The sequence below is a fragment of the Limulus polyphemus genome, unplaced genomic scaffold (assembly GCF_000517525.1).
Source record: "Limulus polyphemus unplaced genomic scaffold, Limulus_polyphemus-2.1.2 Scaffold221, whole genome shotgun sequence".
NCBI classification, from domain to species: domain Eukaryota; kingdom Metazoa; phylum Arthropoda; class Merostomata; order Xiphosura; family Limulidae; genus Limulus; species Limulus polyphemus.
In genome coordinates, this window is record NW_013665831.1 from 148,623 (window position 1) to 168,599 (window position 19,977).

A 19,977-nucleotide genomic window follows, 5' to 3' on the forward strand; every position below is an offset into this window, starting at 1 on the left:
TGGAAGGATGAAACTTTTCTTATTTTCAGTGTTTCAAAGAGTTTCGTGCTGGAATCGCAGAAGATGTCAACCTGGAGTTTCCAAAGAAGATTATTAGTGACTTAAATAAGCATTTTTGGAGAGATTTTCAGATTTCGACAGAATTGAGAGTGACATTTGTCTGTTCCAGAATCCGTTTGATTGTAACCTTGATGACGTTCCAGTCGAACTACAGGTGGAGCTCATTGATTTGCAAGCAAATGACTTGTTGAAAGAGAAGGAAAACTTGTTGAATTTTATCGCTGCTTACCTGATGATGAGTTTTAAAAGTTGAAGAAACTTGCATCTGGTATGGCATCAGTGTTTGGAACAACTTGTGTCTGTGAGGAAACATTTTCAAAAATGAATTATGTGAAGTCAGCACATCGAACGAGATTGGCTGATGAATATTTGAAAGCAAATTCTCTTGGTTGGATGCGGCAATTCCAGAGCAAATATTGATGATATCTCAAAAGCTAAACGCCAGTTTCACAAATCACACAAACCTTTTTGGTTGCTGAGTTTGTGAGATTCGGATATGTGCGCACTGGGTGTGATATAACTATCTTATTGCTAGCGTCGCCTTCTTTGATAACTTTTTGGAAAATTTATTTTTGTCTATTCACTGTATTGTATTGAACAAAAATGGTTATGCGGCCCGCGCTCGTCATTCTCTTAGTTATCTAGCCCACTGTGAAAAAAGTTTGGTGACCACTGTACTAGAGTAACACAAGAAGTGGCGGTAGGTGTTGTTGACTAGTTGCCTTTCCTTTAGCTTATCAATTCAAAATAAGGAGGGCAGTGTAAATAGCTTCGGACAGCTTTGTTAGGACATCCGAACAAACTAAAAGAAAAATTATGTCTGGTCAAACTGGCTTCTTTATTTCCAAGGGATACTAGTATACATGGACCCAGAATAAACTTTCTACCATGATATAAATTTTTTGTTTCTTGAAGAACAAAACATCTCTCGAAGTTTATCATTAATAATTTACTTCTTCATAAAACCAACGATAAATATACTATATTCGAAACTATAAGTCTTAATGGACATCTTTCTTTATGGATTTTAGGAGAGCCCTAGGAAAATCCACGGACGAGTCGCTAATAATATAACTCCAGAGAATTATGTCTTACTTAATACATTATATCGTTTTACTTTCATTAACTGACTTTACAATTCTGTTCCTTTAGTATCAGTTGGAGCTTGATCAAACTTAACAACTTTATAGTATCTTGCAAAATTATTCACCTCTTCTAATAATGTCACATTCCAATGAAATACAAATAATGTAAACAATTTTATACTGAATTTGTTTTTATTCAAATCTTTGATGATCAAACTTAACACTGTTATATACGAAGGAGGTTGGGTGTCAACAAAACCTAAAAAGAAAATATATAAATTGAAATTTTCTGATTACATAAATATTCAACCCCAAAGTCGGTACTTGGTGGTAGCACCTTTTGACAGCAATTACATTTGTCACTCTTTTTGGATAGGTCTCTACCAGCTTTACAATATGGGATGGTGCAATTTTTGCCCATTCTTCCTAGTAAAATTGCTCCAGTTCTGACAGATTCGTTGGGGATCATTGATGGACTACAATCTTCAAGTCTCACAATAAATTTTCTATTGGATTCAAGTGAGAAATTTGACTGAGCCACTCCAGGACATTCATTTTATTCTTTTGAAACCACTACAATGTGGCTTTGGCCTTGTCCCGCTGAAATGTGAATTTTCGACCCAGTTCTAGGCTGATGCAAACAGGCAGACTACGTACGAGGTTTAAGATTATTCTCTTTCAGTAATAGATTATTTCTTGCCACTCACCCGTACAAGGCAGATTTGTCTAGAGACCTGGATATTGTTGATGTATGAACACTGACTCCCATTTCAGACATGGAATTTTCAAATCTTTCAAAGTCATCGTTGGCTTCACAGTGGCATCCCTAACAAGTTTCCTATGCCCTGTTGCTTAGTTTGAAATGGCGGCCTGATCTGGGTAGTGACTGGTTGGTATGAAGCACATTCCACTTCTTGATGATAGCCTTCACCGTACTGAAAGGGATAATCAGCGACTTTACATTTTTCTTGTAACCTTCTTCTGATCTGTGCTTCTCTACCACATTATCCCTGACTTGTTTGGAAAGCCACTTGGTCTTCATGGTTGATTTGTCGTATCACTATGTGAGTTGTGGCTTGAAGTCAAGCGTCTGCTCTGAAGTCAAGTTAAACCACTTTAATTACACACACACAGAGACTATTACACTAATTTTGAGACCTTTCAAACTAATCTTTAGCACCTGAACTGATTAAGGGTTACTATAGAAAAGATCGAATACTTATGCCATTGAGAATATTCTAATTTTCTTTGAAAATCTATCTTACTTACATAATATCAGCGTTTGTTAACTTTATCGGTTTGGAGTAGACTGTAGATTCTATAAAGTTCCATTTGAAAGTTTCATGATTGCAAGCTCAGATGGAAACAAAATGTGAAAAATTTGCAGGGGGTGAATACTTTCGCTAGGTACTGTAATTGAATCACTCCTAACATTACGAACTTTGCTTAAACTAACTGAGGGTACGTGTTAAGGAAGCGAAATCTGTTTAAAGGTCAGTGATAGATTATATCTTTCTCCCTTCTTTCTTTACAACGCTAGAATCCGGGTTTCGATACCCGTGGTGGGTAGAGCACAGGTAGTCCATTGTGTAGCTTTGTGCTTTATTTCAAACAAACAAACAAACCCTTCTTTCTTTTGCTATCAAATTCATAATTACTTCATGAGACGCTCTGTCTTGCAAAAAGTAATAATTGGCTAATTTAACTGATTAAGTACGTGAGTCTTTAACCAAACCAAACATTAGTGGAATCTAACTAACCAACTCTGAGTGCTGAATATTAACACAAACACACAATGAATCGTCTTTGTAATGAGATATTACATTTTAACCAAAATAAATAGCTATATCTAATATTCCCTTTATCCGATTAAGTAATAATTATGCTGTTATTTTGCAAAGTCTTTTTCATACTACAACTCTTCCTAACATGATTAGAAGTTGTTATAGAAACTATAGTTATTAATATAAGTTACAACAATTGTTAGAGTTAGTTAATATAGTAAACGGTCATCTTTTTACATTATTAGTCAAAGGTATGCGTGTAAAGTTTATTATTCCCGTCCAACCTGTCTATGATGAACAGCAGCCATCAGCTTAATGATGTATAGTGAAACAGAAAAAAAGTCAACTAGTTACTCAAATATCTTACTGGTTGTGTCATGATTTTCCAACCTTTTTCTGCACCCAGGCGAATTTTTTTATGAACCTCAGTAGTTGTTTACTTAAGAGATTTGTTATGTGTATAGCTAGGGGGGGGGGGATGTACGAAAAGCCGGAAAGAAACTGGAACTCGCTACTAAAAGAGGGTGCACCGGCCGGAACCTTAGTAGCGATTTCCAGTTCCGTTCTGGCCATAGTTCCGGCTTTTAGTACATCTCAATTTAGGTTCTATTTGCAGGCGAGGTAGCATTGTTAACTCAAGTACGCACATTCCAGTTTTGAGCTGTGACAAATTAGAGAGGAAGAGACCACATTCTACTGAAAATATCGTGCGTTACATTTATTTTTTATACTTTTCTTAATCCATAGATGGCAGTATCATAGTCATGGGCGTACAGTGTAGTTATTTGCTCAAAGCATCAATTGTATTTTCCCACTGCCTCTAATGTTTGTCATATATTTGTCTGTCCATATGTTAATGCATAGGGTAATTTACATACGAACCCTAATATATATTGCATAAATTACAGTGTAGACGGCAATTTCTTTATTCTTATATATATAAAAACGCTTTTTTTATTATTTAAACTAAAGCTTTTGAAAAGCGGGTAAACACGAGATTGGGGGAATTGGCTAGTGTCTCAGAGTGTTATGTAAGAAGTTGCCGGAAGTCGACATTTCCATTCTTATCAGTAATGTAGTTTTGAAACTGATACATAATTGTTTCTTTAGAATAAAAAGTAGCGTTGTTGTAGTATTTGTTTTTGATTTATGTGTAGAGTTTCGAAAAGGAAAGTCTATAAAACTCATATATGTAGCTTTATAAACTTACAACATATATCTAATCTTTGTATACAGTAAAATGCATAACAATAGCGAGTGTGAAACACATGTACAGGCAGAACTTGTCCTGAAACGTATTGTTGTAATTTGTTAGGAATTCACAAATATTGCTTCATCAAAAGTCTATCAAGCCATAAGGCTACGTTGTCGTACATTTATACCCTGGGTCATTGTCTATAACATATAAACAATCCAACGGTGGGAAGTACAGGAACACAGAAATATTCCTGAATGTTTGTATTGTGTATATGTCTGGATGACTCATCAATCCAAAGGATTGCATCCAAGAAAGTCACAGGTTTGCAAAATTCGGTAACACAGTCAATATTATGAATTTCGGAAAGATACATTATAAACATTAATTTTCAGTAGGAAGTTTCCAATGCTTGCATTGCTTCTTGGTAGAGATGTTTTAGGTAGGAAGTTCTATTTGGTGAGAGGAAATGTAACTTCAACTTGTCCAACATGATATCGTCAGAGTGAGATGTTACATTGTGAGAGAAAATTATTGTTTTGCGGATCTTACGTTCTAAGTTCAAAAGCCAGTCATGAAAGTATTTTGGTTTTATTCTTACATATTTCTACAAATCCCATGCTGCAAAAGAGCAGCTGATCTTAAAATTCTTAAAGCATCTAAACATTATAAGTTTTCCGATTACCTCTGTTATACCTCATATCACCATAACAGTAAGTCACTGATTGCAATATTAGCCCTCCTTTTTTCTCTACAGTTTTATCTAGTAATGCGTGGAAGGAGAGAATGGTTTCATTAAAATTGAAAATATAGGGGAGAGAAAATCAGACACAATGTCAGGAATACAATCATGAAAACATTTTTACAGTTTCTGATCAGATGTCTTCCAGTGTGACAGCGGAAAATCTACGGAAAATATAGGGGAGGGAAAATCAGACACAATGTCAGGAATACAATCATGAAAACATTTTTACAGTTCCTGATCAGATGTCTTCCGGTGTGACAGCGGTAAATCTACGGAATTACAACACTATAATCCGGATTTCGATTTCCCACGGTAGATACAGAAGATACCAAAATAAGGCTTTGCTCTAAAACAAACAAATACAAACTGATCAAACACGGACATTTTTTCCTCGAACTTTAAGCCCTTTTATTGAATATCGAGCTCAAAGTTTATATAACCAACAATGCGATGCTTTAAAGTTAGGAATGTCTAACTGTGATCCAGCATAATTGGACCAGAAAATGAAATATAGAAAGTTTAGTTAGGGAAAGATTTATTGTATTATCAATTGAGTTGGCATTATCTTCTTTGTATTGAGTATCAGCCCCTGAACTTGTTCATCATTGTTATTTCGAAGAAGCAGTCATAAATATGTTACCCATTTGATAGATTCCCGAATAATTCTACAAAAGGGAAGAGATGTTAAATGAGGGTGAGACCTCGGAGACAGCCCAGAAAAATTTCTCCCTATGTATAAACTTTCCCAAACTCGATTTAGACCTCAGCATGGACAAAAAAAGGGCCATTTGGTGAATGACCACCGAGTACCGTTGTACTTTGGATGCCAGTTCAGAGAATGGAATGTTAGCAGAATTTGTGAAAACTCAGAAATGACATTATTCGAAAAGTTATTCTCTGTGTACAGAAGCTTAATATACTTTATTTAAGTCTTTATAATGTCTGTGTATCCTATTAAAAGTTAGAATTGACTATCATCAATGAAGGTTCAATCCACAATGGAATTACCTTATGCCAATAATAAGTGTATAAGAAAAAAATTACGTTTCCCTTCTCTTAAATAAAAGAGTACATAACAAGAAAATATGAATAAATATATTTTTACAGCTAAAATGTAAAACTGTAAATAAATGTTTACATGAGACAAATATATTTCCCATTAAGAAGTACTCAGCCTACATATAAGTAAACAGACACTAATTCCAGAAAGGACGTCCTTTTATCAATTACATGGTCATGAAAAAATGGTACATAACAATCATTACTATTTATTAGATTTGTCTTTTGTAATATTTCAGAAAGAAAAATTATATATCGTTTACAAGGTCTGAAATATGGCCGTGTGATTGAATCGTACTCCTGGTGAAAAACTTGGATTAAGTTGTTCCTAGAAGGTTGTTATTTGAGATTCTTTCTCAAGTAACGTTGAAAGATGGACCACGCATGCTTGATAATGCTCATATTCAGTAAATTTCCTGGTTTGTATTTATATATCGGATTTATTTTCATATAACCTCGTGAAGATGTTCGTTTATATCATCATAAGTATCTATAGTGTATATGACATTTACAATGGGACAGTGAGTAAAATGTAACAGCATTGAATACATTGCTTGAATATTATTGTATATAAAACATATGAAATATATGAATGTGTGTAAAGTTCAAGGGTTTAAAGATTTGTACACTTGATATGTAAAAGTGTTTAAGACTAGAAAACAAATAGTTTGTCTCGAGATATGACAATCAATTGACACAATGCTCAAATAACACACACATAGTCTAAACTGAACAGAATTTAAAGGTTGGAACTTGTATTTAGGGTATATATATGTGTGTGTGTGTTTGAATAGATTGTCTACGAAGTACAAAATACAGCATTAAATGCAAATATGTATATATTTAGCCTATATAAAAGCCAGTGTGTGTCACGTCACGTCATGCTTTATTTTCTTGAAAGCCAAAATGCATTTATCCAGACAGAATAGTTCTATTACCTTATAAGTGTAGTGAGTGTTGGTATAATACGTCTAACGTAAACACATAGTGTAGGATCACCTAGCCTAGAGGCAAGTGCATAAAATTTATCTCGTAAGTGAAAATATCGATTCAATTTTAAATTTAAATCGTTTCTGAATTAAGCTATTTTCTGTTATATCACCAATGTTTTTAATAAAAACCAAACCTCATTAATCAACGGAGGCTGTAAATTAAGAAATCAACAAATATTTTTTCCAGTTTTTTTGTCTATACATTTAATTTTTTCAGTACGTAGACTGACAACAATATCAGGTTATACTTCTGTTGCTAAGCAACATAACATAAAAGCCATCGTTGGGTCGTGGTGTTATGAAAATGCACTGGCTTTTCTATATATTAGAAGTTGTTAATTTAATTAATTTTTACCAGTAAATATTCTGTGAATACGCTACGAATTCATTTCGTGAATGATCTTAATTTTGATTGGCTAACAAATAAATTTATCGACGTTTGACTGCCTCAACTGTACTTATCTGCCTCTGTTCGTCAAGCTTGATTTCACAAAATTGATTTATTTCAATTAGTAATAAAATGTGAGGTTAGAATATACTATGGGTTGGGGGTGGTAGTACTTGCCCCGTCATTGATGACGGGTTATACGCTCGAATGTATATAGTCCACACAATAACCTGCATAATTTTCCATGCAATAATTCGTTTCATTTTCAACTTTTAATACTGAATAAAATTTCGTACTCTTGTACCATGTATTTCGTAGTCCAGAATACTAAGATCTAAGCCATTACAAGCTGATGACGTAAAAATGTTAAACTTATAATGATGTCAACACCTGTTATACTCAACGAATATTTCTGTGTTCTTTAGTTTCATTTAATACGTTAGCTTTAGTTTAATAAGTTGTACATTGCAAATCTCTTTCCTTTTTGTCAAATAGACTAATAGCTTTATATGGAAGATAATTTACTAAAGCAACTTTGAAGGATATAGCACTGTAATGTACGTTTTAATGCACTTAATACATAAACAATAAAGCACTGTATAATTTCTGTTTTATGACCTTGGGAAAAATCATAATACAATATATAACGAATAATGTATTATATGACAAATACACAAAAAAAAAAGATTCTCCAACACTTTCATAGTTAATTATTGCACATACAAGTGCAGTTTTTAATTATTGAAAAGTTAACGTTTTTTGTTATGCCTTGAAATTTATCACACGTAGTTAGTAATATTTCTGAACTTAAAACCTTTGAATTATTTTATTAAAAATGAATAAAAGAGTAATACTTTTCTGACTTCAAAAAAATAAGAAACGAAAATCATTCCATCCGCCATTACCAATCAATTTCGCACGATTAAGCCAATTATCATGTGCTTCACTGGGTGGGTAATCTTCATAGAACTTGCTACCTTGAACTCCAAACAGGGTTCCTACTGAATTGAAGAACAAAAACTTGAATGTATCCCATCCTCCGCGACCAATATTAGTAGCTCGTGCGAGCCAGTTGTCTTTGTTTGAGGAAGGAGGCAATGCCTTATAGAACTGGTTACCACGCACCCCGTACAACTGTCCGTTAGGGTGGAAGAACAAAAACTTGAATCCACTCCAACCACCACTTCCAATTTCTGTTGCTCTTGCCATCCAATTATCACTAGAAGATTTAGGTGGATAAGCTTTGTAGAGTTTGTCGTTTGATACAGCATACAAGTATCCACTTGGATCAAAAAACAAGAACTGGAATTGATTCCATCCACCATTTCCGATTTTTTTTGCTCTGCCTATCCAGTTTTCATTTCCATGTGTAGGAGGAGTACCTTTATATATCTTATCGTTTAAAACACCGTACAATTCACCTTCAGGGTTGAGGAAGAGGAATTTAAAATTGCTCCAACCGCCCATTCCTATTATTGTTGCCCTTCCTAACCAGTTGTCATTTGTATTTTGAGGATGTGTGGCTTGATAAAACTTGTCATTATATACCCCATGAAGCGGAGTTTCTCCTCCTCCTAATATTCTTCCATCTTAATATAAAGTGTACAGGAGTACAAAAATAAGAATTTAAAAATCCAGATTAAAAATAATAGGAAACTGACCACAATAGTTTAATCAATCTAAAAAGTGAAGATTTAAATAATTCAAAATGACCATGAAAGAAAATTTTTGCGGCTTAGTTGGTTTCGATTTATTTATCTTTATTTATTCAGAAACTGTTTTGGAGCACGTGTTTTAAGACAGCCTAAAGCAAAATACACTTTTAAAGAATGTAGGCAGCGTTATACTATTCATCCACTTTGATTAAACCTAAGTATGTTTGTCTATTATTTACTGTTCAAATAAATCGTAACTTTCGACTACATGCTGCTGTGATTACTTATCGGGAATTTGTCTCTTCTAGAATTTTTTAAGCACTAGTTGAATATAGACATTTTCTCAATCGATTTACAAGTGAAAGATAAAGTATTCAAGATTGATTAAACCTTATTTACCCTATAATGCAAGTTTAAATATAGCAAAACAAACATACCTATTAAAAGCCCTAAGAATCCAAGGACTATCAACAAGAGTTTCATTATGTCGCTATGGGATGGACACACTTAATGATAACAACTAGATAAGGAAAACAAAAAGAAAATAATTCACCGTATTTGCAGTAAGGCAAATTAAATGAAACTATTCAATTGCTTTCTAAGTTAGTGATTTTTAAGTCATAGTACTTTTGAAAATACAAATCCAGTAATGAATATCAGTTGTATTTCGCAATTAGTTGCAAATTCTAATTTTATTGTTTTCTTTCACAAATATAACACATTTACGTTATTAAATTGAGCTATGTGGGAAAATAATCAATCAAACACATATCAATTAACTTGTTATGTTCTGAAGGTTTGAAATAACTTCTAAAACATTATAAAACAAGGTGGGCGTTTTTATAGTTGTTTGTCTAATAATTTTGTTAAAGTGACGTTTTAATGTACAGTAAAATAAATTAGAATATAAATTTGCATGTATTTTGGCATAGTCTACATTTTTCAAAGACATTGGAATAGCAGAATATTCTAGTTCATTAACTTCCAACTGGGAAGTAGTAAAAGGGATATTATATAGTATCTAAAACAAATATAAATACTTACTGTACTTATTCTCTGGAAGACAGAAAACAAACGAAATATATAATTTTTACTGATCATACATTAGGAAATTACTCAAAGTTATCATATAAATATGTAATATTTTAAAGAAAAGGCACGTTATGCCCTAATAATGGAATGGTGATGTATCTTATTAGGCTAACAGTCAGTTGCACCTAAGATGGATAAGTGATAAAACACCTGATGACACTTGGTTGTGAGACATATACCGTAATACGAAATTTAAAGGCCCGGCATGGCTAGGTGGTTAGTGCGCTTGATTCACAATCTGAGGGTTGCGAGTACGAATCCCCGTCACACGAAACATGCTCGCCCTTTCAGCCATGGGAGCGTTATAATGTGACGGTCAATCCCACTATTCTTTGGTAAAAGAGTAGCCCAAGACTTGGCAGTGGGTGGTGATGACTAGATGCCTTCCCTCTAGTCTTACACTGCTAGCCCTCGTGTAGCTTTCGCGAAATTCAAAACAAACAAACGAAATTTAAAACCTATCAAAGTAGGTTTAACAATACTTAGTCTTCTTACGTTTATTAGCTATACAAACGTAACAGCAAAGGTTATACGAGCATGAATATAAGGAGCACAAAGTTATCCTTATTTAAAAGAATTACTCACAGGGCTGGAAGAGAAATGTGTAACATCATATAGGTGCAAGAGACATTCTCAGCATTATAATCGACATTTGAATATGTGTTTAAATATGTTGTATTAAACTTGGTAATATTAATTATAATTAGTAACAAAGATTTTATAGACTTGAGACTCCAAGTCAAATGACCATAGCTGGTATAATGTCGTGGTGGAAAGGCATTTATGAAAATTACATTTTGACATTTGTTGATGTATTGAAGGGAATATGACTCCACCAAAAATGTCCCTTGTTCTTAAAAACATTGAAAACAAAACAAAATAGAGATCATCTTAGGAGACAAGGGCTACCCAGAAAGAGACCTCCAATAAGTCATACCACAGCTGTTAAACAAAGCGTAGAGTCTTGTAACAGGCTAGAATCCAGGAACACAAAGGTCGGGGAAAAAGCCACTACAACTATCAAGCAAAAGCCATACACGAGTAATATGCATCCGTACAACTTCATCAAATATCTCCTTCGGGTAGAAACATGAGTGACGTGTACAGAAGCTGCTTCCACAACATATCTATTCAAATGTCGAATACCTGAAGCCGTTAAAGAGTTAAACGGGTATTCATGATGCATCATAAGAAACAAACAGGTAAAGTTTCCGAACACGGCACTTCGGATGCTGGTAAAAATTAGGATATCTACCATATAGTACAATAGTTATATATATATATATATATATATGTCTGTGTATATGTGTATATCTTCCCTAAATGGAACAAACATAGCGTGTATGAACTGGTGATACCAAAGGTGGTTAAGATTTGTGTAATATGGCAGTTTAACTAAATTTCATACTTGATATTATAGGTTGAAGCTCAAAAATTCTTCAGCTTATTTAATTAACTTTAATACAGATAAACTGTTAAAATGGTGCGTTATTACGTAATACGTACTGACAGTATGGTCAACGATGTCTTCTGTACCTCTTCTCTTTATTTGAGTTGATTTAACTGATTCAGACATCTAGTGAGAGTGTCAGAACTGCTATCAAGTTTCGCCTTACTTTAATGAGATTATGGTACCGTAATAACTATATATACATCAAATGTTTTATTTGAGTTCTATCTAGGTTTCAAAGGAATTGATCAGGCAACATTTACGATACGTTAAAATTATATATTGTTTTACCATAGTTAGTATCGAATTACCCAGTGGCTCAAGGGCTACTAACACTAACATGCGGGGATCGATACCTGTTGCGGACTCAGCACAAATAATCCATTGTCCAGTGTTACACAAGAATAAACAAACAAACATTTGTATGGGAATGTCGGGCTCATTGTTTTAATATTTAACAAATCTTACCGTTTGACATGTCCTAGATCAAAATCTCTGTAATAGATCATAGACTTCCATGATTTTATACAAAAATGTGAAACCTTATCATTTAAAAGGGTTCCAATCATGATCACTACTGACACTTTATCTAAAATTATCATTTTGTATTAAGCAAACTTAAAGACTTAGTTTGTCGCTGTCTCTTAGCATGAAGAAGGGATATTATTCGTAATAATGATGTAAGCATCTGTTATGCTCGAACAAACTTTCCGTGTTCTGAATAGCTTAACTGAATAAATAAATTGTTAGTTAGAAATCCGATGTGGTGTTTTCTCGAATTGACCAATAGCTTTATTTGATTTAAAAAGATAATTAGTTAAAATACGTTTGAATATGTTTCGCTATATAGTAAGATATGACATATTGAAACGCATTTTTAGACTATTCAATACCTAAACAATAAAGCATTGCAGAAGTTATTTGTGTTTTATGACATGTACAAAAATGATCAAATGGTATCCAAAAGTTTAACGTATCGTATAATATGTAAACAAAATCTCAATTTCCCCTAAAGCCATATATCTAATTATTACACATGCAATTAATTTCCTAACAACTAATACAATGTTAAAATCCTGTATTCGATTCTCCTTGGTGAACAGAGCGTAAATATTTATTATGTCACATTGTGCTCAAATATGGGCATTTCTAACATGAAACAATTTATTTTTTTTTATTAAAAAGAAGTATAAAGATCGTTCCATACTTCAAATAAAAACGTTTCGCTCGTGCTAGTCAATTGTCATGTCTAATTTTCATAGAAGTATCCAACACCTATTGAAACTAAAGTTGAAATTGAGCTGAAGAATAAAATCGTGAACGTATACCATCATGAAAGATAAACAACAGCAGCTCGAGTAAATCAGACATATTTATTTCATGAAGAGGGTTTCTTTTGCAAAGATGCTCAAGGAATGTATGCATGAACCGTCCCTGATATTGAAATGATAGACTATGGGTAAGGCAACTAGCCAACACTGCCCATCACCCTTTCTTGGAATGCTCTTTAGAAACGAAAAATTGGGATTGACCATCACATGATATCGTCCCAGGACTGAAAGGGCAAGCATGTTCGAGAAGATAATTCGAACCACAGTTTGCGAGTCAGGCCGACGAAAGACAATTTTCTCTTCCTCATTTTATCTAAATACAAATTTATCAAAATAATAAAATGACGATTTTTAAGTCAATATTAGGAGTCATCGGTAACTGACCACTACATTGCGTTGACCTATAAACTAAACCTTATTCAGTGAGCTTGATACTTCTATGAAACAAAATGTTTGTTTTTGTTGTTGAGGTCAATGCTACACAATCTGTGCTGTGGTCACTGAGGGTATCGAAAACCAATTTTAGCCAGCAGGGGTCGAAACAAACAGACTTCGGTTTAGTTAATATAGAAATAATAAATAAATCGATATAAACAAAATATTAAGAAGCACTACAGAAAATTTACATTTAAGGAATGCAGCCAGTGTTCTATTGAAAGTTAGTGAAAGTTGAATAAATGTCAGGACATAAACACTTTTTTCAACTGTTAAACGTATCCCTAAATGCGATAGTTCGATTATAATAAAACAAACTTACCTGGTAAAAAGCACAAATAAATCTAAGGACTTCTAAAAAGATCTTCACGGGATCTGCGTTGAAATCTTGGCAACTTTAAAGACAATTATTTGTTGCATATAATGAATAAAAACAAACATGAAGAGAAAATAATGCAAAATCTTTACAAAAAGACAATTTAAATTAGACTTCATAAAAAACAAGTCACATTATGAAGATTAGTTATATTTCTTATTTGGTTCCAAGTTAGTATTTTTTGTTTCGCCAAACATAATTCCGTTACATTATTAAGATTTGAGAATCACGTGAAAACAATTATGTTTCTAAGAATACATAGCAAATATTTTACCATGCTCTGAAGGTTTAGAATTACTTCGAAAACAATAAATACCAAGGTGGTTGTTATTTGTAATGATTTCTCTGGGAGTTTGAGCAATTTGCATTAAGCCTAAAGACGAAGATATATTAATGAAAACAAATTCGTTTTTGAACAAGGAACTGTGATTAGGAACGTTTGTCATATGCAAACTCAAATGATTTTAATATAAGTATATTGTAAAATAAATTCAAGTATACAATTTTACATATTATTGACCGTTTTATAATTTCTTAAATGGAATTCAGACTATTGCATTAACTTCTCAATGAGAAATAGTAAAAGGGACATAATATTACGTCTAAAGGACGATATAATACTTACTGTATGTAACCTTTTCCTTCTGGAAGATTGTAAGCGCACGAAGTTATTTATAAGTTACCTTAGGAAATTACGACATACTGTTATCGTAATGGCAATGCCCTCTTCACATCCTTTAAGTAATCGATTTCTGGGAATGGGTATGCTATCCAGAAGCATGATCGTTTCACGTTAAAACCCTGGATTGACGATGTTACACATTTAGAGATACCACTCAGAAGGTTTTTTTATTCATTAGTTACTAAACACATAAATCCTCCATATTTTCTAAAAACATGACATCCAATTTATACAATTTACACTATAATGGAATGTCTAAAAAAATGTGCCATTGATATTGTAGTCTCAATTACAAACACTTACGAAGCTGAATTTGCAGCAGGCATGCCTATTTTGCAAAATAAAATATTTTCATTCATTTTACTTAGCTGTAAATACTGTAATTTATATTATATCACAATCACAAAGAATAGGTTACTATACTTTGTACATCAGTTTACGCTAATATAATAATGTTTACTTTCAACTGAATAAACTTATGTACTGAACTGAAAAGTAATTTGTATTTATTTTTTAAAGTTCATATATGGTAAAGAAAAAAATATGTCCTTTTTTATATATATAATGAAATGTATCAGCTTTTTAATGGCGATATTACGTAAAGTATGAGACAACCAGTAATATGAAATGTGGATTATTTGTTTGTTTAGAATATTCGCGTAAGCCTACACAAAGCCTTGTGTCAAGTATCTTTTCTCATTGAGTTAGCTGTCACTAATTTTGAAATGATAGAGTACAGGGAAGGCATCTTATCACCCCAGGAATGGAGAAGTGAGGTTGGAAATTTTGAAACCACCAGCCAGTCGCAGATAAAGAGGAATGTTTGTTTGTTGAATTTCGCTGTTTATAGGTTATTTGCGGTAGCTGTTTCTAATCTAGAAATGATAAACAGTGAAAGCAGCTAGTTAACATCACCCATCAGCAACTCTTGAGCTGCTCTTTACCAGCGAATATTGAGATTGACCATCACATTATAACGCTCCCATGAAAGGGGCGTTATAACGTGATAGGATTCTAACCCGTGACCCACAGATTGTAAATCAAGCGATCTAAAAAAAAGGCTATCCAGACCTCGCTAAGGAGGATTTGATATAATTTTTTTTTAACAGTTTCAAGCAGAAATTCTTATATTAGCCTAAATAATGTCACTTATTCTTTATATAGATGCCCCCCAGTGGCACTGCGGTATGTCTGCGGACTTACAACGCTAGAATCTGGGTTTCGATACAGATAGCCCATTGTGTAGCTTTGTGCTTAATTGCAAACAAACAAATTACAAACAAACTTTATATAGAGATAATATTCTCGACTTCGATTGGCAGTCAAGCACCAAATAAATCTCAAACATCTAAATGAGACTTTTTTGTATAACAGATACAATAATAGGAAGTTAATACCCATCCAAGCAGAATTAACACTAATTTATCTGATTACGTTTATCGGTTGTGTTAAAGTAAGAATAAAGCTAATTGGAAAATGGATGTAAGGAGCATAACTTTATTCTGCTAAAGAGGAATTACTCATGCGTCTGCCAAGTGAAATGTGCAGTATCATAAGGGTGAAATACACACATGGTTTCTGCAGCCAGGACAACTGTAAGATTCACAGCTTACACAGTGTTAAGCTCGAGAGTTGAAAGTATTAATGACCTTCACTTCTCGAATTAGAAGGTACAAGTATACAGTGGCTATTAGCAGAATATAAGCAGTGTCACTAGTAACGCCACTAATGTTTTAGAAGATAAAAAATATGGGCACAAATTGAAACTTACATATCTTTCATACGTGTGAATGCACGATAATTAAGTCTTAATTGGAAGAAAATAAATTATAACACGTAAAATTTATCAATGTGAAATTGTTTACTGATGTTTTATGTCTAAATAACGGAAGCAAAGTGATATATATCCACTGCTAAGCCGCGTCATCTTGGTGTTAATGGTGTAAAATGAACGTCGGTTTCTGGTCCACTAAAGCTATTTACTATACACACACACACTACTCTTTTAATTTATGTAAGTCTGTAATTGCATACAATAGTATGTGACAAGTATGTTTCCTCTATGAAACTATATGACAGCACGTTTTAGAATTAGTGTTTTATTAATTATGATAACATAAATTTCACTTAATAGAAAATATTGCTGTAGTACAGTGAATAATACCACTTTTAATCCATGGAAATGTACAGGGCCTGATCACTTTATTTAGAACGATATACAATAACATATTGGGACACATTTTTGCCCGAATAACAGTCATGATGCAACGTGGCATAGAATCTAAAAAGTGCTGAAATGTATCCTAATGTATTTTCCCCATTCAGATATTAATACTCTACGCAATTTATAGAGTGAGGTAGACAGAGAATAGTGATGGAAATTATATCTTTCAAGCGCCTCCTACAGAAATTAATTGGATTGAGATAGAGGGATTGTAGTGGCCATGGAGAATACCTGAAGTCTCTGCCATGTTCCTCACACTATACATGCACAATACTACCACAGTCCATTTGTTGCAAGCTCTTTGAGAGGTACACCTTGAAAATGGCGTGTATTTCATTGCACTAAATATCTGTCAGTTCCTGTAGTGTTTGTTGATGGTTGGACTTTAACATTTTGTCTAACTGCATTTCTTCTCTTTTATTCATTACATGTTTGTGACCACAATTCTCTCTCACAGCAGACATTATATTTTTTTACATTGTTGATAAAGTCGAATGAACGATGTCTTAGAACATTCTACCCACGAAACTGCCACGACCACTGAGGCACCTGCTAGACATGCACCTACTACATTGCCTCTTTCGAATGCTGCTGTATCTAAGCCATTCCCATATATGTTAGATTATTTCAGATTAATTTTTCCCAACCATATCATGATGCAGGAAACACCTGATACATTATGTGATCAACTAGTACGGATCTGTGGCTCATGTATGAAAGGGTACATAGTTTCTAATAAAGCTGCTAGACCCTGTATTACTACACTGAGAGATGAAACACAGTGTACTTCTGTTAATTGTGATAGTACTACATGACAAAAGGTAGATAATAACGTTTTTGGTAAACATTTTACTTATACAGTATAGGCAATAGAAATAAAAAATAAGTTAACTCTTACCATTGCTTTTGACTGGAACTGTCATGAGAGAAAAAGTCGTCAATTTTGTGAGAAGTCACTGTCCATTCTAGAACTTGATATGAATGAATATATACAGGTTATTCATATTCCAAATGAATTTTTAAGGTTACTTCTTTCTAAGGTGTATGGAAAGAACTGCTCAAAAGAGAACGTCAGTAGCCAATCCTCAAAGGTACCTGAACTGAACTATCTACTTGGGGTAGAATTTCGTTTGGTGATAATATCATGTTATAATATCTTGATTCGGTTCATATCTTATTTTTAATAAGTTAGGTCCAAGGTAAGAAAAGGAAGAACTGTGATACACAGGTGGATACAATACATGTATTGTTCCATCATTGTTGATGTACATAGTACTTATATTAAGATTGTAGTGATGGTTATTAACATCACTACAATCAGTCTTTATGATGGACACCATCAATACCCCATAAAGGAAATAAAGCATGCACCTAGAAGAAGCACAGGGAAAATTACATGTACATAATCATATTTCTTCTGCCAAAACAAATAAATGATATGCAACTTGCAAGAACTGTTTTCAGACGCTACAACACAAAGATCATAGTGAATACACAACAAAGTAATGAATGACTGGACTTAGAGAAAAAACGTTATTGCAACATCCTTTGCAAATGTGCACAATAGAGATAGCTCTGTAAAACAGATCTGTCTACAACAACTGGGTCAGAGGAGATCATACAATAGAATAATACGAAGATAATGGTGTGTAAGCCACTGAAGAGAATGCAAAAGAGAAAGTAGTATTCCAAATAGTGTTAACTATAACCCTTGAACAATTTAAATCTATCTGTATGTGTAGGCATATATTCAATATTCAGGTAAGTTTTCTGATAAACATTTTTGCAAAAGTGACATAAACTAAATTTAGTAATTAATTTTTATTTAATACAGTATGATGTTGAGGTATATCAAATGTTTGCCATCAATGAAAATGTCTTAAGTATTTTTTTATTTGGACATATGCAGTAATAAAATAGGACATTTGTCAAAAAGATCCCCAAGATCCTTTTGCTTTAGCTTCCTATTGTTCTGGGTCATTTATCAACGTTATCATCTTGTCTTCCCGAGAAAAAAGATTACTGTAAAACTGTACATAGTAAGTAAATATAGACTGTGATCTTTCTATTTGCATATAAGGTGATATTTCGAGGTAATAACCTCCTTTCTGTTTTAATGCAAATGACCTACAGTCAATTGGGTAATGTAAAATCTATGAGAAGATATAACATCCTTATTTTGTGTATATAAATTGTGTTCTCTCAATCTACAATAGAGTTTAGAGATTCTGCAGCTTCATAGAATGTTATTTCTCCAATAAAGCTTAGGCCTTCAACCAAAAACATGCAACCCACTGTTATGGTACTTAAGAATAAAAATTGTTTTATTGTAGCCAAAAATCTATTTTCTCAATCTCAGTCTGGTTGAGACAGTTTGGATTTACTTCGTAATATACTTTCTCTTACAATCTTCTATTATTTTGCAGATCCTATTTGCTCAGTGCTTGGGAGAATACAGTTCACCTCAGAATACAGCCCTATTAAACAAAGTATTCAGGATATTTTAAGCACTACATTTAGCATGATGTTTTAGTGTGTTTTCTGAGTACTTCATACAGTGAAACCTAAATTTATTCTTGACTATTTCATTAATCACTGAATTATTTAGAGATCATGAATTAAAGCAAACTATATAGCATTTATGATCTCATTCAGAACTCATTATTCGGCCAATCACAGCTTTTTCATTTTTTTGTGTTCTGTGTTTCTTAGTGTTACATCTAGAATGAAGGTGTGTTTTAGATCTTTTGTTATTTGAAACACAAAAGATGTCTAAATAAATAAAAATCAATCTTCAGTTAAAATATTCGAAATTATATATATATATGTGTGTGTGTGTGTGTGTGTTAGCATGGTTATAAATTTCGACATATATATCTGGTTATGGAGTATAGCTAACATGCTACTTCTCTGGTTACTCATTGTCATAATTATCTTAGCTGCTGATGATATCTCTTACACAGGTATTACTTGAGGACTATGGGGTTTAAAATCATGTAAGCCAATTTCATAGACATATAACATTCTATGGAGGCTATAGCCCCAAAATATATTTAAAAGATAGCCAATTGCGGGGGTATCTCACACAATTTCAGAGATACGGCCCTATTTTGATCTCTATATAGGGGTAACACTGTCAGTCATCACCCAGAACGCCTTCTGTCAAGAAGTATTGAAAGTTTTAGAACAGTGCAGTCTGTCGTCTTTTCACTTTGTTTTACATTACGTTAAGTTTGTTTTATTTAAATCAATCTGTCAAATATTCAGTTATAAGTCTTCAAACCTTTCCTACCATATCTCCTGTTATTTCAGTACTATAACTGGACTGTTTAGAGACCTCAATGCTCAGTCATAGTCATTCTTAACTTAGAAATGCGTACCATAAGGATGGCAACTAGTTAGGTGCACTCCTCAAATATGTTCT

General features: G+C 33.2%; 1 protein-coding gene across 1 annotated transcript; it reads right to left on the reverse strand.

Annotated features, from left to right (window-relative positions):
- Nucleotides 1-7,853: 7,853 nt before the first annotated feature.
- On the reverse strand, nt 7,854-14,306 carry LOC106478532 (tachylectin-2-like). The gene is made up of 4 exons (XM_013939080.2): nt 14,273-14,306; nt 13,594-13,666; nt 9,401-9,483; nt 7,854-8,897 (listed from the first exon to the last, which is right to left on the reverse strand). Exons 3-4 carry the CDS (start codon nt 9,444-9,446, stop codon nt 8,173-8,175), a joined length of 771 nt encoding a protein of 256 aa, XP_013794534.1. The 5' UTR covers nt 9,447-9,483; nt 13,594-13,666; nt 14,273-14,306; the 3' UTR covers nt 7,854-8,172.
- Between the last annotated feature and the right edge of the window lie 5,671 nt (nt 14,307-19,977).

Excerpts from the sequence above, each read along its gene's own strand:
- LOC106478532 (XM_013939080.2), bottom strand. The coding sequence starts at position 9,446 with ATGAAACTCTTGTTGATAGTCCTTGGATTCTTAGGGCTTTTAATAG. Across the intron at positions 8,898-9,400 it reads ATTCTTAGGGCTTTTAATAG|ATGGAAGAATATTAGGAGGA; the intron begins GTATGTTTGTTT and ends CTTTATATTAAG.